At 44.8% G+C, this 21,525-nt stretch overlaps 1 protein-coding gene across 2 annotated transcripts in view; it reads right to left on the reverse strand.

The window, feature by feature from the left end:
* The window catches only part of LOC147451772 (homogentisate solanesyltransferase, chloroplastic-like), a 64,422-nt gene that overhangs the window by 29,769 nt on the left and 13,128 nt on the right, over positions 1 to 21,525 (reverse strand). For both annotated transcript variants that reach the window (XR_015188823.1, XM_086517638.1), the window contains exons 5-7: positions 18,095 to 18,168; positions 17,937 to 18,029; positions 16,716 to 16,833 (exon numbers count right to left, since the gene is read on the reverse strand). Coding sequence is in view for 1 of the 2 variants with exons in the window: in XM_086517638.1 (XP_086373764.1) it covers positions 16,716 to 16,833; positions 17,937 to 18,029; positions 18,095 to 18,168 (285 nt within the window). In the remaining variant the exon portion in view is untranslated. The remainder of the gene's footprint in view (positions 1 to 16,715; positions 16,834 to 17,936; positions 18,030 to 18,094; positions 18,169 to 21,525) is intronic.

Consider the following 21,525-nt stretch of genomic DNA (forward strand, 5'->3'; position numbering starts at 1 on the left):
TGCCTTTCCCTTCCGTATATTGAAACGTTGCAAAACCTTGTCAATATACTCTGTTTGAGATAACCAAATCAACTTCTTTGATATGTCTCTCTCAATGCGCATACCAAGAATATGACTTGCCTCACCCATGTCTTTCATGTCAAACGATTTTGCCATCTTTGACTTCAAAGCTCAAATTTCTTCCAAGTGCTTGCTAGCAATCAACATGTCATCCACATACAAAATAAGGATCAGCCAACTGCCATCCTTAGCCTTCTTTGTATATAGACAGTGATCGAACTCACTACGTTTGTAGCCTTGAGAAAGCATAAACTTGTGGAATTTATGGTACCATGCCCTCGGTGATTGTTTTAAGCCATAAAGACTCTTTAACAACTGGCATACCAAATCTTCCTTGCCTTTCTCAACAAACCCTTCTGGCTGCTGCATGTAAATTTCCACATCTAAATCACCATGCAAGAACGCTGTCTTGACATCCATTTGGTGCAACACCAAATCTAATATGGCAACCAATGCAAGAAAGCATCTCAATGTAGTCATCTTGACCACCGGAGAGAAGACTTCATCAAAGTCAATGCCTTGTTCTTGCTTAAAGCCCTTGGCAACAAGCCTTGCTTTGTACTTTGGCTGACTATCATGAGCGGTGATCTTATACTTGTAAACCCATTTACAAGGTAGAGCCTTTTTGCCCTGTGGTAATTTAACTAGCTTCCATGTCTTGTTTTTATGCAGAGCTGTCATCTCTGACTGCATGGCCAATTGCCAATTCCCGGAGTCCTTCATTTGCATTGCTTCCTTGTAACATGAAGGCTCATTGCAATCAGTCAACATGACATAGTTCATAGATGGAACAAACCTATCAGGAGGTCGCGTGATACGTCCAGATCTACGCACAATAGATGGCTCAGGCTCAGCCACAACATGTGATTCCACTCTATCCTGTCCTTGCTCCTCTTGAGCCCTGACATTATGTCTTGCACGTGCAGGTCCATCTTCTTGGAAGACAACTCTTCTAATCTCCTCAACCCTCTCTGGTTTAGAATGATATTTGGATTCATTAAAGTGAACATCATTGCTGCGGACAACCTTTCTGGATTCGGGATCCCAAAGTCAATACCCCATCTCACAAGAATTACCATAGCCTAGAAAGATGCACTTTCTACTCTTTGGCTCAAGTTTGTTCCTAAATTCCTTTGGAACATGAGTATATGCCTCACAGCCAAAGACTCTGAGATGCTTGTATGAGGGCATTTTGCCTGACCATACCATATCTGGCACTGAATCCTTCTGCAAAACCTTGCTAGGAGATCTATTTACAAGATGAACAGCTGTTGATACAACTTCAGCCCAAAACCCATTTGGCAGCTGTGCATTAGACAACATACTTCTGACCTTCTCTTGTATGGTTCTATTCATCCTCTCAGCAACACCATTTTGAGGAGGATTGTAAGGAGCAGTAAGTTCACGTTTTATGCCTTTTGACTCACAAAAGTCCTGAAAGGCCTTTGAAACATACTCTCCACCATTGTCAATGCGTAAGACTTTAAGCTTCTTGCCACTCTGATTCTCCACAAGTGTCACAAACGTTTTGAAAACACTAAACGCTTCATCCTTGTGCTTGAGAAAGTAAACCCATACTTTCCTCGAGTAATCATCTATAAATGTCATAAAGTAAGAAGCTCCCCCTAAAGATAGGTTAGGCATAGGTCCACACAAATCACTATGAACAAGTGCCAACTGTGTATCTCTTCTACTGCTTCTATGCTTATGTGGTTGCTGTGTTTGCTTACCATACAGACAATGTTCACAGAATTCAAAATCATTAAATGAAAAGCCAGGCAAATAACCAGAACGAGACAAGATTTCCATTCCCTTCTTGGACATATGTCCTAACCGGCTATGCCACAAAGAAACGTTCGGCTGCTCGGTTACATTGATTACATTTTTAGAGACATTTGATACATAAATCATGTAAAGTCCTCCAGACTTTACTCCATGTGCTACTGTCATGGAACCCTTGGATATCTTCCACATGTTCTGTCCAAAAGTGGTGACGTAGCCAGCATCATCAAGTAAACCTGTGCTGATCAAGCTCTTTGTAATTGCGGGAACATGTCTCACATTCTTCAGCGTGAAAGAAGAGCCATTCTGAAACTTCAATTGAACATCTCCAACACCTAAGATCTCACATGTCTGCCCATTGCCTAGCCGAACATGATCTTTAGTGGTCACATAAGAAGTAAACCACTCCTTGTTTGGAGACACATGAAGTGATGCCCCTGAGTCTATAATCCAGTCACTCAGTGCATTTCCATCAGATGTTGTAAGAAGAGCTGAGTCCATTGTATTCTTCAAGAAGTAGATGTCTCTTGACACTAGATTGTCATCCTCTGCAACAGTGTTTGTCACATTTATTTCTTGAATCTTCACTGCGGACTTGTTCTTCTCACCATGGTCTTCAGCTTTCTCTTTGCCTTTTTCTGCTTTCCATTCTCTGCAGTCTCTTTTCATGTGACCCTTCTTGCCACAATGGTAGCATTCTATGTCACTCTTGCCTTTAGCACTGCGGGACTTGCTATGAGACTGATTCCTCTTTCCACCTTTGTACTTTTCTTTGGTCCTTCCCCTGACAACTAAGACTGTTCCTTTGCCTTTGTCCATTGTCTTTCTATTGGTTTCTTCAGTAAGCAGACTTCCTTCTAGACCTGCTATGTTCAAACCGTCTGGAGGTGCAGAATTACTCAAAGCTGTGCGAAAAGTGTCCCTTTCCGGCAATGTGATCAACAGGAACATAGCTCTAACAGGTTCATCAAACTTGACACCTTGAGCTGACAACTGACTGTAGATGGTGTTGAATTCATTCAGATGGTTGGACATAGGTGTCCCTTTTTCATCTTCAAGTCAACAAGCTTCTTAAGCCAGTATACCTGTGAAGCTGCACTCTGCTTCTCATAAAGATCACTCAACTTTGTCCATGCTTCATAAGCCGACATCTCGTCTGCTACATTGAAGTAAACGCTTTTTGTCAAAGTCAACATAATGGTAGAAAGTGCCAATTCATCCATTTCGCTCCATTCATCTTTGTCCATATCTTCTGGTTTTATCCCCTTCAGCTTTATAGGTTTTATCTGCTTCTTTTGTACCAACACGTGCCAAATCTGTTTCTTCCACAATGGAAAATTGGTTCCATACAGCTTCTTGATATTGTTAAGAGTAGTGTCCTGTGATCCAGTCATAGCTACGCTTCACAGTAGTTTACTTTCTTGGGAAAAATTCGGCAGAGTTTCCCCTGTAAACTGACCTCTGAACCAATATCAACCTGTCAAATGAACCAAGAAAGCTTCAGATTCTGCAGGAATTTCAGTAGAGTCTCCTTTGTAAAATGGCTATGGTGTACTCAAAAACAGACCAAAAACAGCTCAAAAAACACTATCACTCTAACACTATAAGCTGCGGGTAAATCTGTCCAGCACTGTACTGGCTCTCACTGTCCTGTCACACTGTCCTGTAAGCATAGACTGCGATAATGCCTCAACGGCAGTAAAGCAAAGATGCAATCCCAACTGTCTAACTCACAGTCAATACATCCTAGCTGCCTATCTAAGGGTGCTCGAAGGATCGCTCCAAGACCTGTATCACCGAAAGGATCTCAACATTCGAGAATCCCCCAGCTCAATAAAACCTCACTCGACACTCAACAAAGGCTGCAATAAATCTGACAGTACATAGACTTCCCACAAAGTCATACATCCACAAATTTTCCACTGTATGCTGTAACCGCTGCGGCGGTTGTTTGCTGCGTGACTCACAACCAGCAAACCCTCAACAGACATACATCATCTCTGACAATACATCCCATGTGGAAGTACCTGCAATGTCAGGATGAAATCTGGAATATCAAGCAGCAAACACAAGCTACCTGATCAACTAGTGGATGTCGCCTACAGTCTGTGTGTAGATGCGTCCGTGTTGTATGTGACACGCCTCCAAGAACTGTGAGCCATCCTTCGATGTGTAGACAGCCACAAATCAACACTCTGGGAGTGTCGATATCCTCAGCACCTGCAGTCGTAGGCCGAAAATCCCAAATTTGCAGAGTCGGATCTGCACCCGCAAATACCACGTAGTCGAAAATGGCCTGCGCAGACCTTTGTCGAAGCAGAACGGTGGCCGAGATGATCTCAGAATGAAATTCTGAGAACACCGAGCCCTTCGGACCCGCACAAGATTTGGGGCCGTGTCTTCGCCTGTCGAATTTCACTCCAATCTGAGCTGGTGACTCTAGCCTCCTGCAGTGCTGCCCCGAGCCTCGATCTGAGCTCTGATACCAGTTGAAGGAGTACGAGCGGAAGTGCGAAGCGAGAGAGAGTGCGAGAAGAAGAGCACGACGATATGGTGAACTCGCTCTACTGTAATGTGTAGAGCATAGTGAGTTCTTATTAGGTTTTTACAAAAGAACATGTGTACATACCTGGCGGCCCGCCCACTTACCTGGGCGACCACATTGGGCTTTATACCCCAACACCTAGCGTTTTGCAGATTCTCCGTGACGGAAAGTCAAGGAACATCAGCGTTTTCAGTTTTCAGCAGTTAGTATCCGCAGATCTAACCTTCCCGCAGCAGTTCCTCGCCGCATGGTCAGTTTTCGCTAGGTTTACAGTTTCAGCCCAGAAAACGCAGATTTCAACATCTGCGGTTTCAGTGCGTCGTCGTCGCATCGTCGTCATCGACATCGGCACCGACATAGAGTCAGAATTTAGCAGATTGAACATTTGCAGATTTCAACCCATAGCGTTTTTGGACAGCAGTAGAAAGATTGCAGATTTCAGCCCTTAGGTCGACTTCGTCATCATCGTCGACATAGCCTAGACTTGCATCAGTCTCATGCATACCATTTGTACCAAATTGTGCAACCATAAGTAGACCGCTCTCGCCATAGAGAGTGGGGCCTTTGGAGAAGGGTTTAACAACGTCTCTGGTGTCGTATCTCTCTTCTCTCTCTATCTCTCAGTCTCAAACACTTGTACGCAGTGTCCATTCACTTTGTTTGTGATCATAGCATTCTCTCATTAAGAACGGAAGGCTCTACCTTCCATAAGAACAAAAGGAACCTTGAGCACAGTTCGGAGCACTCATCTTGAGCAAAGCGCAAACATTCATTTCGCTACACCTAACATTGGTATCAAAGCTTTGGCAGTGTTCTGTATCACTCAACGAAAGAACCACAAGAATCACAAGAATTTTTTTTTGCTTGTTGCGATCGTACGAACCCAAGTTCGCTTGGGCGTGTCGATTCCTAATCGTGTTTTTGAAGAGTGACAGGAATCCCAGAAAGAAGGGCTTGTCCAGCCTCCCCTTGTGTCTCTTTTCACTCATTGAGAGCGGACCGTGGACTTAGCGGCCGGCCAAACGACGTTAGGTGGGAAAAAGCAACCTTGGTGTGAGCGCAAGGCCGTCAAGGGGTGCGCCCGCAAAAAGGAGTAGAACTCGGGTGAAGAGAAGATCCTTCTCCAACACGGTTTACAAGCGAAAGAAAACCTCAAGAAGCGCAAGACACTCAAGAACCCCAAGAACTCAATACCCCCAAGAACCCAAGTTCCTCGTGAACTTGAGAACCCACAAGAACCCACGACTTCAGAATGGTCATCACTCGAAGCGGAATGGATACTTCGCTTGGAGGTGATGAGCATGAGAGAGGCGAAGAAGAATTCCCCACCAGGAGGTTTTTCTGACCCTCCCCCTTTCCCATCTACGTCAAGGATTGCACTAACTCCTATGGAGGCTTTAGACCAGATGTTTCTGGAAAGGAAGTTAAAACGCGAAGCAAGAAATGCAGAAAGAAAAGCAGACATGGATCGCAGGCATGCACAAAGAATGGCAGAAATGGAACGCAGACACGCAGAAAGAAAGGAAGCCAAAGCCCGATCTTGGCTTTCGAGTCGGGGTCCAAAGAACCCCCACAGGACAATTCGATCATTCAGGAGGAACCGATCTTGGCTCTCGAGCCTAGGTCCAAAGAACCCTCACAGGAAGTATTATGTGTTTGCATGATTGATACGAACGCATTGTTCGAGTGTTTCATTCGTGATCGTTTCCTGTATTTTAGTCAGCATCTTTATGTGATCCCTTGTTCTATACATGACATATTGTACGTTGAGCACGTTTCACTCATGAATGAGCACAAACGTATGCAGATTTTTCATGAAAAGCTGAAAAGTATGCATTCAAGGAAGTCACATTCCCTGTCTCTTCCTTGGCACGACACATTTGTAGAAAGAGCACATGAAAGTATGAGCACCAAGCATGGGCATTTCCGTTGTGAATTGCCACAGTTGATTGTTTTAGATCATAAGAGAAAGATTCGATCTCATTGTTTGCGTGTGTGTGGTGAACGGGTTAGCACTCCGTCTATTTGTTCATCTACATTGCATGCACAATCTTTGAGGAAGACAAGATTTTTTCCACTCACTTTACAGGTATGTTCATGTTTTTGTGTTGGAAGTGGTTTCACGAATTTTCAGCCATGGAGATTCTTGAAGATGGAAGAAGCATGACTCTTGACGAAGTTGAAGCATTAAAGAAGCCACAGAAGACTTTGTGTCGCTTTCGGCGTAGCCCAAAGAAGCAAGCGTTGCAGACCTTTATGAAGTTCAAGTAGCGTACGACCCACACATAAGAGTGGGCCGGCGAACAGTCCCTTCCAGGATTCCGGATGCTATTGGCGATCTCCCCCGACGCCATACAGTTCAGTACCGGTACCTCACTTTGAAAAGGAGGGGATGTCATGTGACACATCCAGCCCTGTGTGTCCGTGGACAAGCTAATGCATTACCAAGGTTCAGATAGTCCAGTCAGTCTCGATTAGAAGTGATCTGGCACTTTTTGTGAGTCTCTTAGTGTAGATGTATATCCTCTGATTGCACACAGCATGATCATCAGATATTTCCATCAGAATCCATTAGAATCGGTTAGGGAATTGTCCAATGCAATTAGCCTATTTTACCTATTTTTGACATTTTTCACTCATTAATTTAAGTGACTTTCCAACAAAAGTAGGTAGGGCAATTTTGCTAAGTTTGTATATAAGCAAACTAGGGCTAGCACTATTTGGCAGAAGAGGCAGCAGGAGCACATGCTCAACAGGCACCTTCTCAGCACAACCCCCCCAAGAGACCTAGTGTTTTTGCTCCACAGCAACATCCTAGCGTTTTTGGACCAGATCAGCCATTTACACTTGCAGATTCCGGCAGCAACCGAACATCAGATCAGCCTAGAGTTTTGCATTTGCAAGACAACCGGCGTCAGAATTGCAGATTTTCAGCCCTAGCGTTTTTGCATCTACAGCCAACCCTAGCATTTTGCAGATTCTCCGCGACGGAAAGTCAAGGAACATCAGCGTTTTCAGTTTTCAGCAGTTAGTACCCGCAGATCAAGTCCCAAACCTCGCAGATCTCACCTTCCCGCAGACGTTCCTCGCCGCACGGTCAGTTTCCGCCACGTTTACAGTTTCAGCCCGGAAAACGCAGATTTCAGCATCTGTGTTTTCAGCGCGTCGTCGTCGCATCGTCGTCATCGACATCGGCACCGACATAGAGTCAGAATTTAGCAAATAGAACATTTGCAGATTTCAGCCCATAGCCTTTTTGGACAGCAGTAGAAAGATTGCAGATTTCAGCCCTTAGGTCGACTTCGTCATCATCGTCGTCATCGTCGACATAGCCTAGACTTGCATCAGTCTCATGCATACCATTTGTACCAGATTGTGCAACCATAAGAAGACCGCTCTCGCCATAGAGAGTGGGGCCTTCGGAGAAGGGTTTACAACGTCTCTGGTGTCGTATCTCTCTTCTCTCTCTATCTCTCAGTCTCATACACTTGCACACACAGTGTCCATTCACTTTGTTTGTGATCATAGCATTCTCTCATTAAGAACGAAAGGCTCTACCTTCCATAAGAACAAAAGGAACCTTGAGCACAGTTCGGAGCACTCATCTTGAGCAAAGCGCAAACATTCATTCCGCAGCACCTAACATTGTCAGCAGCAGCAGCAGTTCGTCAATAACAGCAGCAGCCCGTCAGCAATAGCAGCCCCCCGTTAATTGAATTTTATTGCCAAAAACCTTTGCATGTATGAAATTTGCTATCATGCAGCCTTCGCGTGTCACTTTGCTGCCATGGCTCCCTGCGTACTGCCCCTTGCTGCCCGAAACCCTAATGCACAGGCAGCGTTGCCCTATGGAATGTTGCACGCTACCCCCTGCACTGTGGAATGTTGCACGCACACACACACACACACACACACACACACACAGAGGGGGGGGAATGGCGTGACCTCCTAAGATATGTTGAACTCTAGCCTTCTTTGCTCAAAACCCTAATTCATAGGCCTGCCCGCTGTCCGAAAGCCTAGCCCGTACTCTGCCCTTGTTGCATGTCTTGTTCGTAAGCTCCTTGCCTGTTGTTGCTCTGTCGACCTCCGCCAGCAAACCCTGATCGAGGCTTCTGTTTGCCTCTGCCAACAGCAACAGCTGCTCCAGTCCACAGCATCCGCCCATAGCCTTTTCCCCTCCGCCTCTTATGTTTGCCTAGGCCAAAGTGAAGGCTTCCCAGCCACCTTGCATGCACCCGCCATTCTTTCCCGCCTTACCTACAACTTGTCAACCTACAGCTCCTTTAGTTGCAACCTTGTCCTGTATCCAGCCAACAGACTTCCTGTCCTTGGCTGTTTTCACCTGTTGGCACTCACCCACTCATTCACACACACATACACACTCATTCACAGTACTCTTAACATCTTTCGCATAACCCACACTCGCCCATTTCTCTCGGGCTTCGAAGGGCAAGGAAGGAAACGGACAGCAGGTTTTGTTTCGAATCTAAAGCTTTATTAGTGGAGGTTTTCTCTCTCAAGGATTATGGCACCGTCTTTTGTCATCTCAAAGGAACTTGAGCAGAAGATAGGTGATTGTATTAAGGTTCTCTCTTAAAGAGGGGTTGTCAGCCGCTTGATCAGATATTCCTATGCTCGTGTCAACATTCGAGAGTGGCTCACGTGCACTCTCGTTGGTTCGGATGAAGGCAAAGTGGAGGACATCATCTTGCTCGGCAGAGGTACTTTTGTTGCTATTTTCTCATCGCAAGAGCTTGCCTCTAGGGTCGTCAGCCACACTCCTCTCAGCTTCAGAGACAGATTGGTTTCTTTGCATCCATGGTACAAGGATTTTACATTAGCTGCTTACGAGGACACATAACAGGTTCCAAAGTATCCTCTAAAAATAGCTTTTCAGAGTCGCCTGCACAATTTTGTTTGCCACACATGCTAAGAGAGATGGGCTCTATCATAGTGAAAGTTGTGTCCTGCTCGTAAAAGTCCAACTGGTGACCTGCATCTAGGATCATCTATAGAGTGCCCTGTCTATATCCTAAGGAAATAAGCATGAAGACAAGGTCTGTCGGCAAGCCTTGAAAAAAGGGGTGTGACCCCGGAAATTGCAAAAGCCATACAACTACCCCCCACCTCATGAACCCATCATGGATGCTCACTCCAATCGACAAACAAATTGCCATCCACAATGGCTGCGCATAAGGATAAACCCAAAAATAATGCCTCAAGGACTCATCCTCTAAAGTACATCTCTCATGAGTCGGGTGACTACAGCCAAAGTGCCAATAGGCAATCCTGCATATGCTATCAACCACACGAGAAAACATATCCTACAACTGATCCTGAGGGTCCATATGCATGACCAAAACTGTCATTGGAAAGCAAGAAGATGCGCTGATCCCTTCCATACCTTTGACTAGTGAAGACGGTGAGGTGGGCGCCGTGTCCGCAATAAAATCCTCCTCTTAAGGGATACAATGTACTCAAAAAAGAATAGAGGGGCTCCATCATCGCACAATGAAGGCCGCTGCCACTCACCAGGATCCCAATCCAATTAGACAAGGGGCTTTCCATGACAAATCCATAATCCCCAAAGTGGTGCCTCCTCAGTAGTGAAAACAGGTCAACACATGATCTCCTCGCAAAAGAGCCTACCATTCTAACAGGCTATCAATAGGTAGTCAATTGCAGGTGGAACATCACTCTGAAACTCCATTTTGATGTGACATCCATGATGGCCAGTCTCAACAATGCTAAATACTAGAATCCCTTGCCGACCAACAATCGGGACTCCTAAACAAGGATCAAAGTACACCCTCCAACCTTGATGAGAAGGTTAAAGAGTCTGTCCCCCGATGTAGCCCCATGCCACTTAAGTGGAATAGACTCATCAATCTTTCTCATACGGGCAACAACCCCCTTGTGGATCTCGTAGGTAGCACCTATAACATGTGCACCAACCAAGGAAGCATCTGACCAATGGCGTAAACCGCATGCTGGCCCGTCATCCCATCTCGCCCAATCAATGTGAGTCATCGCCCCTAGCTAACGCCCTTCTGAACCTGTCACATATGCATTCCATACAAGTGACTGCCTTGCTACCTCTTGGACACAAGAAGGCGGGTATCGAATCAAAGCAAGACATAATTCCTTTCAAATCCATAGTAAGCAGCACATAAATGGTGATAAACAAGATGTATCCAAAGGTGCATCTGTAAAGATAAATCTCATGGTCGCGGACCAAACCCCGACAGAATCCATAGATCCAAAACGTGGGGAGGTATTTGACAAAGCATGGTACAGAAACAATTTCCAAGGCTTGATCTCTCGAAACAATCCGCGCACTATGAGTTTGGCAAGCAATGCCTTGCTTTGTATCTATAGATCAATAATCCCAAAGCCTCCCTCTTCTCTAGGGAAAATGACTATGTCCCAATGGACTCGTGTTATGTGTGAAAGAAGAATTGAGCTATGGAGCATTAACAATGTAGCATTCATGGTTGTGTGAGCACCATGGCATTAGAGAGATAAATAGATTAGAGATAAAATGTAGTCAATACAATGAAACGAAATGTGCTTGATTGATTGGAATAAAGGAGAGAGAATGCAAGTTTTGCATGATGACCTTTACATAGGCTCAAGATGGAAGGTGGTAATAAATGCAAGAAAGTGATATGCACCACATGTGGTAAAGGGGAAATAGCATGTGCATAGCAAAGAAGGATGTGTTAGGGAAATCTATGTAGGAAGTTGTATCCATGCACATAGGGGTGCATGCTAATATGCTTGGATTTAGGGATTGGTCACACATAGTGTGTAAGCTAAAGGCTTACCCTAGCAGACGTCCCTGTAAGCTAACGCTTACATGAAAAAAGCATGGATTCTAATCAAGGAGTCTAATATGGGTTACATTGGGTAACTACATATGGCTCATAAGATAAATCTAGGGAAAATTACCAAAATACCCCTCTAATTTGTGGAAATTCCCAAAATACCCCTCAAATTTCAAAAATTCTCGAAATACCCTTGTATCTATTTTGATTGTATTGTTCAAGATTTTTTAATCTTTATTCCTTTTTGATAATTGAGATCCGTTTTTGCATGCTTAACATGTAATTTGCCACAAATTACCTCGCAAAAAAAGGCAATTATTCTAAAGATAATGAAGCAATTCATATCCAAAGCCTACATAATCAACTCAAATTTTGGATTTAGCATCTTATATTGATAAGGAACGAGTCTCTTATGAAAAGCTACAAATTTTTTAATCTTTGGAGAAATTTAATTTCACAACCAGGGGTATTTTGAGAATTTTCGAAAATTTGAAGGGCATTTTGGGAATTTATGACAAAATATTGGGGGTGTTTTGGGAATTTTTAAAATTTGAGGGGTATTTTGGGAATTTCCACAAATTAGAGGGGTATTTTGGTAATTTTCCCATAAATCTAATGCAAGAGGGTAGATCTTACAACCAAATTTTGGATTTGGGGCAGTGTCTAAACCCATTACAATGCATCCTCATAGTAAACAATGTTGACGTCCCCTTCTTCTTCATCTTCTTCTTCTTCTTTTTCTTCTACAATATGTACTTTGCCTTTGGAATCTCTAAGACTCTTTTGGTTCTTAGCATTATCTTTGAAAAAACATATGTTGGGTGCATGCTCCTTGTTGAAATGAGGGCACACCTTAATGCAGAAGCATTTTATGAACGTTAATGTCTTGATAGGCATTGCATGCATAGCGTGGCAAAACAATTGAGCGGTCCCCAGCCCTCCCTAAGAGCAAGGTCACGTGATGACCTGCCAGGAGACTTTGGTCCAAGCCAACTGTGTGTCTCGCTCTAACCACAAAAAATCCTAATCAACCTCTCCAGTTTGTTGATGCAAGACCTTGAGAAAATCCAGCAAGACATGATGTACCACATAGTAGCCAAAAGCACCTGGTTGGGCCACTACAACCCTGCCAGCAAGAGAAAGCCGTGTTGAACTCCAATGGAGCAATTTTCTCATGATAAAAAGGAGGAGAGGAGCAATCAGTTGTTCTGGTGACAGATCCAAACCAACCTGACAACCCAAGTATCGTATTGATGTCCTTGTGGAGATCCACCTAAAGCCCTCTCCATGTGACCGATTGGGCATGGGAGCACTACCAAGCTAGAAAGCCAATGTCTTATGCCAGCTAATCAATGCTCCCGATGCACAACAAAACACCTCAAGAGACTACTCATACTTATGCAAGTTGGCCTCCCGGTCCTCTAGAAACATGCTTAAGTCATCAGCAAACTTAGCGTCCAAAAGCTCATCTCCCCAAATAGGTAGTTGTAGTTCACGCAAACTAACCTTCAATGAGCTCAACAATCTACTCGTCGCCTCAACATAGAGAAGGAACACGAAGGGGGCATGAGGGAAGCCCTGTCATATAGATCGTGTGAGCATGAAGCATTCCCCTCCCCCCCCCCCCAACCAACAGCACCTGACTGTGCGCACACCTATAGAAAGCTGACACTCCCCTGATTCATACATCTGAAAAGCCCATCCGGCGCATAGTACCCCTTGACACAATCAAGGAGGAGTAACACAAGGTCCTCTCCTCAAAGACGAGCGAGAGCAATCGCCTCCCAAAAGGTGAAAATGTTGTCAAGGATACTACACTCCTTGACAAAGTTCGTATGTGTCTCATGCATGAAGCTCCCAAGTAGCGGCTGAATTCTCAAACTCAGAGCCTTTGCTAAAATTTTGTAGGCTCAGCTGAGAAAGGTGATGGGTCGCCAATGTCGAATCTCGTCCAGGGAGCCTCCCTCCTTGGGGATAAGATAGATCAAACCCTCACTTGTGCTATCTAAGCACTACAAAGGTCTCAACCAAGAGCCTCCCAATACTCCAAGAAGCAACTGGGAGTCAAACCATCCTCCGCGGGATAGACACCCCGGGGAAGTGTCCTGAGGGTCCCGACGCTCTGACTGTGGCTCTTCGGCTGATGGCAACTTCCAGTAAAAGTTAGTAGCATATCATCAGGCTATGTAGCAACACATCCACCGGGCCTCCTCAATTGGCAAACACTAGTGTGCGCATGGCGAGGACCCACAATCTCAAAGAACTCACCAATAACTCTGTGCCCACCTGAGTCCACAAAGATGTCTGACGATAGAAGGCAAACTCGTGGCATTTCTCCTCAATGGTGATCAACTCCTGCCAAGCCTGTTGGATCTGCTCTTCCATCCAAGGAGGTGACGCTCTTGCATCCGTTGTAAGGAAGCAATGCCCCATCGGAGCCGCTGCTCCTCCTCTTTGGTTGCACCCAAGCGAACTGCAGACTCTTGGACAAAGAAACGACTAAGCTCCACAAGGCCAGTGGCCGCGCTAGCAACAGGTCACCCTGTGTCCATACTAACTCACCAAAGCGCCACAACCTACTCTCTAGGTTCTGCATCCAACAAAATCCTCTCTAGAATGCGTAGCATGATACTACCACTCCTCTCTCTATCTGACACGATAAGAATCATTGGCGTATGATTGGAAAAAGTAGTCCTTGCCAAAATGCATATTGAACCGCCCATGTCACAAATGTGGTCACTAGCGTAAAAGCGATTTATCCTAGATAAATTCACGGCCCCTACTTTGTGGCTAGATCGAGAAAGAGAGGCTATCTAAGGGCCGTACAAAGCCCGCATGCTTCCATAAATCCGAAATCCTCAAAGTCATACATAGACGCTCCCAAGCAGCCAACTCAGCCCCATGAACAATAGCATGGCTACCCCCAATCCTAGCCGAGGGGTCCTCCAGCATGTTGAAGTCCCCCCAATCCACCTGCATGAGGCAAGGACTCTGCAATATGTGACCAAAACTCAGCCCGTGCACTCACATGGTTGGGTGCATAAATGTTCAAGAGCCCACAAGGCTACCTTGAACTTGCAAAGTGACCCATTGGGCCCTGGCACAATAATACCTCTACCAACAATGGCCTGCTGCCATGAGTCCGCAATAGTCATACATACAACTCCCTGAATGCCTCCAGGCCCAAAAGAAGCTGACCAAAAGGTCTCATAGCGGCCACGCAAAACGTGTCCACAATCCCGAATACGGCTCTCAAAGAGGTGATTCTCCTAAAGCATAAGAATATCTATCGTGCCACCCACAAGGGATCTCTGAAGCTCGTGTCTCAAATGATTCTTTTGGCGTAAAAATTGGGATCCACCTAGACCCTGCACATTCCATGAGACAATCCTCATGGGATCAATGAGAGAACACCAATACTACCGTGGCAGCCAACCTCGCAATCTTCAAAGCCAGCTTGGATGGAGAGTACTCCGCATTCGAGTGACCCCGAGAGAAGCGTGCCTAGAGTAACTATCCAACCCATGCCCAAGATGAGGGTGCAATCCAAAGGGCTACATCCTCTGTCCATGAATCCTCATGTACAAATATATAGCAAGGAGCACTCTGGGTGTCTGTAGAAAAATATATATTACAATGTGTTTATAACCAACTGTAGTAGCCAATCTAGTATTGTATGCAGATTCCACTCTGTGTGATCCCTGCCACACAACGAAAAGGAGAAACCAACCGCTGTATCCAAGGCCTTGGCACCTCTGGCTGCCAGAAAGAGGATATGTACTCTGAAACAAGCTGCCTCCTTGAGCTTAGGAAATGGGTCGCCAAGAAAGCACGTAAAGTCGTAGTCGAAGAAATCCCATCGTCCCGCCGTTGAAGCAATATAAACTGTGTTGTTACTCTTGCTCCCATCAAGATAGATTTGTCTTCTCCCCCTCCCCCCTAGGTAAATAGCGTATTTGGAAAAATGTGGTATTTTCAAAAATGTGCTTCTTTATCCACTCCAAAGTACTACCAAAACTTGTCACTATTTCTCTACAAGAGTTCAATTTGTTTTATTCTTAGTGCCGTATATCAAAACCCGCAACGGACTGATGCAAAACACCAAAAGTGGCGTCCTCAGGTAGGGTTGTCCCTCTTGAGCCAGTCGGCTCGTAGCGAAACCACTGCCAAGAGATCTCCGAGCCGGTAAGGAGTGTCCTGTCCCCTGAGCTAGAGGTGGAGTGTGAGATGGGCCACGAGATGAGGCTACAGGGCCCGTGGGGGAGATGAGAGAGACAAGAGGGAGGAAAGGGGGGTTTGGGGGGGGGGGGGGAGGCTGGGGTGGAAGGAGACTCCTCAGGTATATCTTGTTGTAGAGGGTCAAAATGGTTCCTTGTAGAAACCCAATGTTGTTGGCCTGTCATAGGCCAGCCACCAGGGATGGCTGTATGTCGAGCCCGTCCCTGATAGTGGTGGCCATGAACCTGCTGCTAGCCATCAGTTTACTGACCACCCATCTCTAAAGAGGTGTCAGCCTGTGTACCCAGGGTCTATCTCTGTTCTGCTTGACCAGCCTTGGGAGGCTGAGAGTGTGGCGAGGGTCAAGTTCTCTAGCGAAGACAAGCCTTCGCCAGATGGCCCATTGGTTTGCATATGAAGCATTGGCTCGGGGATCCCAGATACTCCACTCTGGCGGAGCAAACCACCATTCAACCTAGGCAGAAGAACTCCCTTCAAGAGAGTGTGGGTGTCTTGAACCAAAACGCATATTGTAGGTATACGTGCTGCCTTGGCAACAACTGAAGCTCCCATGCGTGGGGTCTCCAAGACTGTTCCAATCTCAGAACCAATCCTAGATAGAAGCGAGAGGTACTCTCTCCTCAGGCAAGGGAAATAGACCGAAATGGGCAAATCTGCTTCCTCGACAAGAACATTAGAAGCTCGATAAAAACCATGGCACCATTGTCGAAAATGAGCCCTGACTGCTCGAATGGCCAATGGGCTCATTGAAATGACTTTGGAAGCCATCTTGGGAATCTCAAACTCAATCTCGTAGTAACCACGCCCAAGTAGTTGTACGTCGATGATCTTGCCCACCTCTGCAAGAAGGCGGGTCTGGAGGAGGTCACGCACCTCGTCTCTGCTAGCCCAAGTGCCGATAATCTTGCAAATGACAGAGGTGGTCTGAAGGCACTGCACCTTTGTTACAAGGCTCCCTTGCTCCATCGGCGATAGAGCAAGTTGGATGGTGGTGTTTGCAGGGGGGGGGGGGGGGGGGGGGTTTGTTTGAGTTCCTCTGGGGCGGAGCAGAAGCCTCCATTTGTGTTTTCTGTTATGGGAAAGAGAAAAGGCAAGTCAATGTCAGTGGCGGCGAGATGAAAAGAAGCAGTTCGAACGGCCAGCAAAGACAAGGGAAGGGGGGGGGGCGGGCGTTTTGTTTTGGGTGTGTTCTACATGTGCACGTGGAGTGCCAATACTGGTCATGGTGCACGTGCATGGATAGAAACACAAAAACAAACCTCTGGAAGTATACAAGCAGCTACAATGGCACCGAGATAATTCATGAGTAACAATCCAGAACCAAGGAAAGCAATATTGCGCACTCCAAGCTTAGTTGCAAATGTGGATATCTGAAACCTGATAAATACCCAAAAAAACTGTCACAAGCACTTCAACAAACTCTGATAACAAGCCTTTTTTTTTTTGCAATTTATCTATACAGTAAAACAATATGATACTTCATGTTAACATAAGCTTCAAACTAAATCATAGAAAATAACGTAGGAGTCCTCAAGTTAAAGATGTGCAGGAAAAGTGATAGAAACTTCTAAGCGACTAATCCCTCAAGCTAAATCTGATCATTTATGTTTGGCGCTATGTTAGGAGGTTCAATTTTCTCTTCAAGCAAATTGTTCAAGAGCAATTGTGTCCTCTATCCTCACCTGTTCGTGGTCCATTTTGCATCTGGCACAACTGTGCCTCACGACGTGCATACTTCTAGCTGTTACCCACTGCATGGTATCTGCAAATGGTGTTTTTGAAGGACAGCCATTCTTTTTGGTTGAAACCAGTTTCTCACTCCGCCAAATTCTCAACTTCAAAAATAAGACTATTTTTGTTTTGCTTCAGTAATAGCCAGCAAGACCTAGGAAACACGAGATAGTCTTTTCTTCCCTATTGACGATTGTCTTTTTGTTGCTTCATATGGTGCAATCTTTATGCTCACATCTTGATGTATAATCTCTCAGAGACACAATCCTTTTGAGACTGACTGACACCAGGACACAACACAATTTGCTTTCCAAGCACCTTAAAAAGTAAACAATTTACTGATGGGATATTTGTGACAAAAAAGACCATCAGTATCAATCTTCAACACAACACCCTAAGCTTCCATATGACAGCACATGAGTGTAGCTACAGAGAACACATATTCACACTAGCAGTGCATCAGATATGCACTCCAGCACCTGCAACGCTTCAAAGGCAGTTTGGAAGTTACTCTGATGAATAAAAGATGACGTACATGGCAATACAAGTACAAAAACATCTAATTTGAACTGAAATTTGACTAATTAGTATTGAACTTCCTGATTTCATATGATCTTGACCATTTGAACGGGAGCCCAGACCAACTTCCAGCAGAAGATTCATGAACAAAACGTGGGGACAAGAAAATAAACTACTAACCCATGTTGAAGGACTGATAAAGAAGGTCAGAGTACATTGCACAAACTTACTTGCGATCTCCTTCCACATCTGCAAGATCTTTTGTGATTGCGATCACAGTAGCAAAAATTGTCACAAAAGAAGTAATGAACAAGATAGGCGGACTGCAAACACAAATCACCCTCAATAAAGAAACATTTCACTTCAAAGCTTGCTGCTTGATACCAACCTCCATGTATAGGCAAGTCCTAGAGACGCCCTTGTTGCATAATAGACACCAAAATTAAGTAGAAACCCACGTACCTAGATTCAAGTTAATTTCTTCTGATTAGCAAGTGTAGTCTGCCAAAAGGGGAAAACACGAAACTTTGAGAGATGGGGTGGGTTTTCTTTTCTTTTTTCTTTTTTTTTCTTTTTTTTGGGGGGGGGATGAAAAACTGAAACATCAGTAGACTCCATGTGAAGGCAGACAGCCACATAAGTTGCAGCCCAAATAATTGAGCTTGTTCTTAGACCATGGTTACCCAAAATTCCACTTTTTCCTGTCTTGTTCCGTTTCCATTGTCGCTTCTACCCCCCTCATTCCCTACAATAACTCAAAAGTCCAATTATTTCCGTTACTGTTTCGATTCTTGTTCCCTTTCCCTGTTTCCCATAACTATGTTTCAAACTCATCACATATGGTTAAGACTAAATTATTTGATGACCTGCTTTGGTGCAGCAAAAATTACTCGAGCACTTCTTCGCTCTTTGCTTTTGTATTTGCTAACCGTCCTGGGCTTAAGCACCCACTATGCCATGCCTGCGTAAACCCTTACTAACTCCTTAGTATTAACATTCTTTACTCTTCTAGCTTAATAGAACAACACCTTTGAGAGCTGTAATATTGTTGCTGACTTAGCCATAGGTTAAGATATAAAATTCTTATAAACTATTAGATTAGCCACAATGAGACTCTACGTCACATGCTGTGGCATTGCTCTAGTCCTCACAATTATCTTCATTGTGCTACACAACGGCTGCAATATCATTTTCATCACTACCGTTTTGGAAAACTCTTCTGAACTTTTAGTAAATTGTGGCCAGCACTACCAGTATGTGCCTATTTCCAGACTTGGGTGCGTTCTTAAACCCTTTGGACTCTTTATCATACATGCAACCATCTTCAGCACGCTTTTTATCAAGGCAAAAGTTCTTTGGTTTTCCCTACCCCCACTTTCAAACTCAGTACTTCAATCTTTTTGTGATTTATTCCATTTGAATAAGACATTTCACTTCAGCAGTTTGAGGCCTTCTACAACTGTTTCTAGCCTTCTTTCAAAAAAGATATGTGTGTGTGTGTGTATGTGTGTGTGTGTGTGCGCGCGCGCGTATGTGCGTGTGCGCGCCAGTGTGTAGCGAGCAGGCTTCTTCAGCGGTGGTGCACACAAGTGAGCCTTCCAGTTACCAACAGGCTCTCAGCGCGAGAGGGCTTGGTGGGGTCGGGAAGTCCTGTGCATGAGAAGAGATAGGTGCAGTAGAAAGCAGGTGAGCAGTACATTGAAGCAAAGCGAGTGAATCAGCTACCGCAGGGACCTTAGCACAGCCCAGTAGGTTTTCTCAAGTTCATGACAGATTCCGCTTCGGATATCATCTGCTCCTACAAACGACGGAAACAAATGGCCATGGAATCCTCGGAAATGGGTGAGATATGCGCATATTTGCTTGAGGCTTTTGAGGGGGAAGGACAAGAACCAACCACGAAGGTCTTCGTTCTAGTAAAAGAATGGACCTAGTGGCACAGTATGCATTAAATGCCATCTGGCTCTGTTCCTGGTTGCTTATTCACCTCTGCCTTGCTTTCCGCTTGGAAAGATGTTACTGATCATCTCTACTGGCATGGCAGGCAGCAAGCTGATGCAAATTCCTTGCGATTGGAAAGCATTCATTGGAGTAAGGTGTTCTCTATTACCCTGGTTGATCAATCGCCTCGTCAAGCCTACTTCCTCTCTGGTCGTGAGTATGCACAGTGGATGATGTGGTGGATTCAACTGGGAATCTGCTTACTTTTTCTCAGGCAGCAGCACGCTTTGGGTTGGGCATGCATTATCGTCGGATTTGGAGCCTGCTTCAGCGTATGCTGGCTGATTTCCTCCCTATTCCACCGCTGGCAGGTGGTTGTCGTATGCAGGATTGGACTTTATGGGACACTCCTATAGATGTGATTTCTGCCCAACAGATTTATGCTTCTCTTGTGCAAGACTCTTGGCTGGCTGATCACTGTAATACGCTTTGGGCTTTGCACAAATCTGAACGATGGTGGAGACAAGCTCTCACTGTGATTTGGAAGTCTCACTTGCCTCTTAAGGAGCGTCTGTTTCTTTGGCGTTGTTTGTTGGGAGTTCTTCCGGTTGGAACTCTCCTTGAAGCGCGTCACATTAGCTCCTCTCGTTGTGTCAATTGCTCCATTGTTGATGAGAATGTCAGACACCTGCTTTGGGATTGTCGTTGCACCAGGACATTCCTTCGATGCGTTTCTGCGTGTATGAATCTTCGATTTCCCTCAATGGTTTTCCACAAACGTTTCTGGCTTTTTGGCATTCTTCGGACTTCCCTCCAACATTTTGCCATCTTTTTCGCATGGGTCAGATTTTGGTCGTTGTGGTCTTTGTGCCACCATCGCAATCTCCGTATGTTTCACCGTCGAGAGGTGGATCCTTTTCCATCCTTCAAGATTTCATTGAGGCAATCGTTACATTTTGCCTTTGACAATGAGGACATATCCCTAGAAATCTTGCAACTCTTCTATGTTTGCTTTTAGCGATTTTACATCGCAAAACACAGTTGTGTTCAGCTGTGTTCTCTCCCTTTTATATGATCTTTTTGGTGGGTTGTGTGTGTGTGTGTGTGTGGTTTTTTTTTTTTTTTTTGGGGGGGGGGGGGGTCTTTCACAGTTTGGGAATAATATTGTTTCTACAAAGAGCAGAAGATGATGCACCTAGATGCTATGTTGTGAGCAAGTCATTTTAAAAAAAATGTTTCATTGCAAAAAAAGGGAGTCCTTAAAGTTGTCAGAGTAAGAAAAATTTAAGGTCCAATAAACCTATGAAAACAAAACCGCTTGTTTTGAGTTCAAGCTGGTCTCGAGTCATAAAGCCATCTGTCATCAAACGCATCTTCGCCTCATGGATCAATGTCAAGAGTAAAGCATTGATACCTAGCAATGCTTCACTATGCATGCCATGCCATGGTACGGTATGACTTGAGGTGCAACATGTCGACATACACCTAGCATTACAAAGTAACATTGTATGGGCGACTAATAGATGATTGGAAGTGCATGCAACTTCTTCTGTTTTGACTATGAATGTATGGAAAGGCCCAAATAAAGACATCAAGCCCAAGCCCTTAGCCTTAACAACACTTCCCACTGAAAAAGCTGCAGCATTGCTGTGAGTTTAACAGAAAGAGATTTTCCCTAAAAAAAGCCTTGGTCAATGCCGCTAACAATTGAAGAGAGCTAGTCATGTCTTGTATTACTTTGCCACAGAAAATAAAAGCTCTAGAGCCTTGAATGAATCACCACTTTCAAGACTAGAGTAAACAAGAAAAAACCAAACTTGAATTTGAGTTTATTTGTGAATAACGACACTTCAATACTTTAATCAGTTGTTCAAAAAA

The sequence above is a fragment of the Adiantum capillus-veneris genome, chromosome 8 (genome assembly GCF_014529385.1).
Source record: "Adiantum capillus-veneris isolate H3 chromosome 8, ASM1452938v2, whole genome shotgun sequence".
NCBI lineage: Eukaryota > Viridiplantae > Streptophyta > Polypodiopsida > Polypodiales > Pteridaceae > Adiantum > Adiantum capillus-veneris.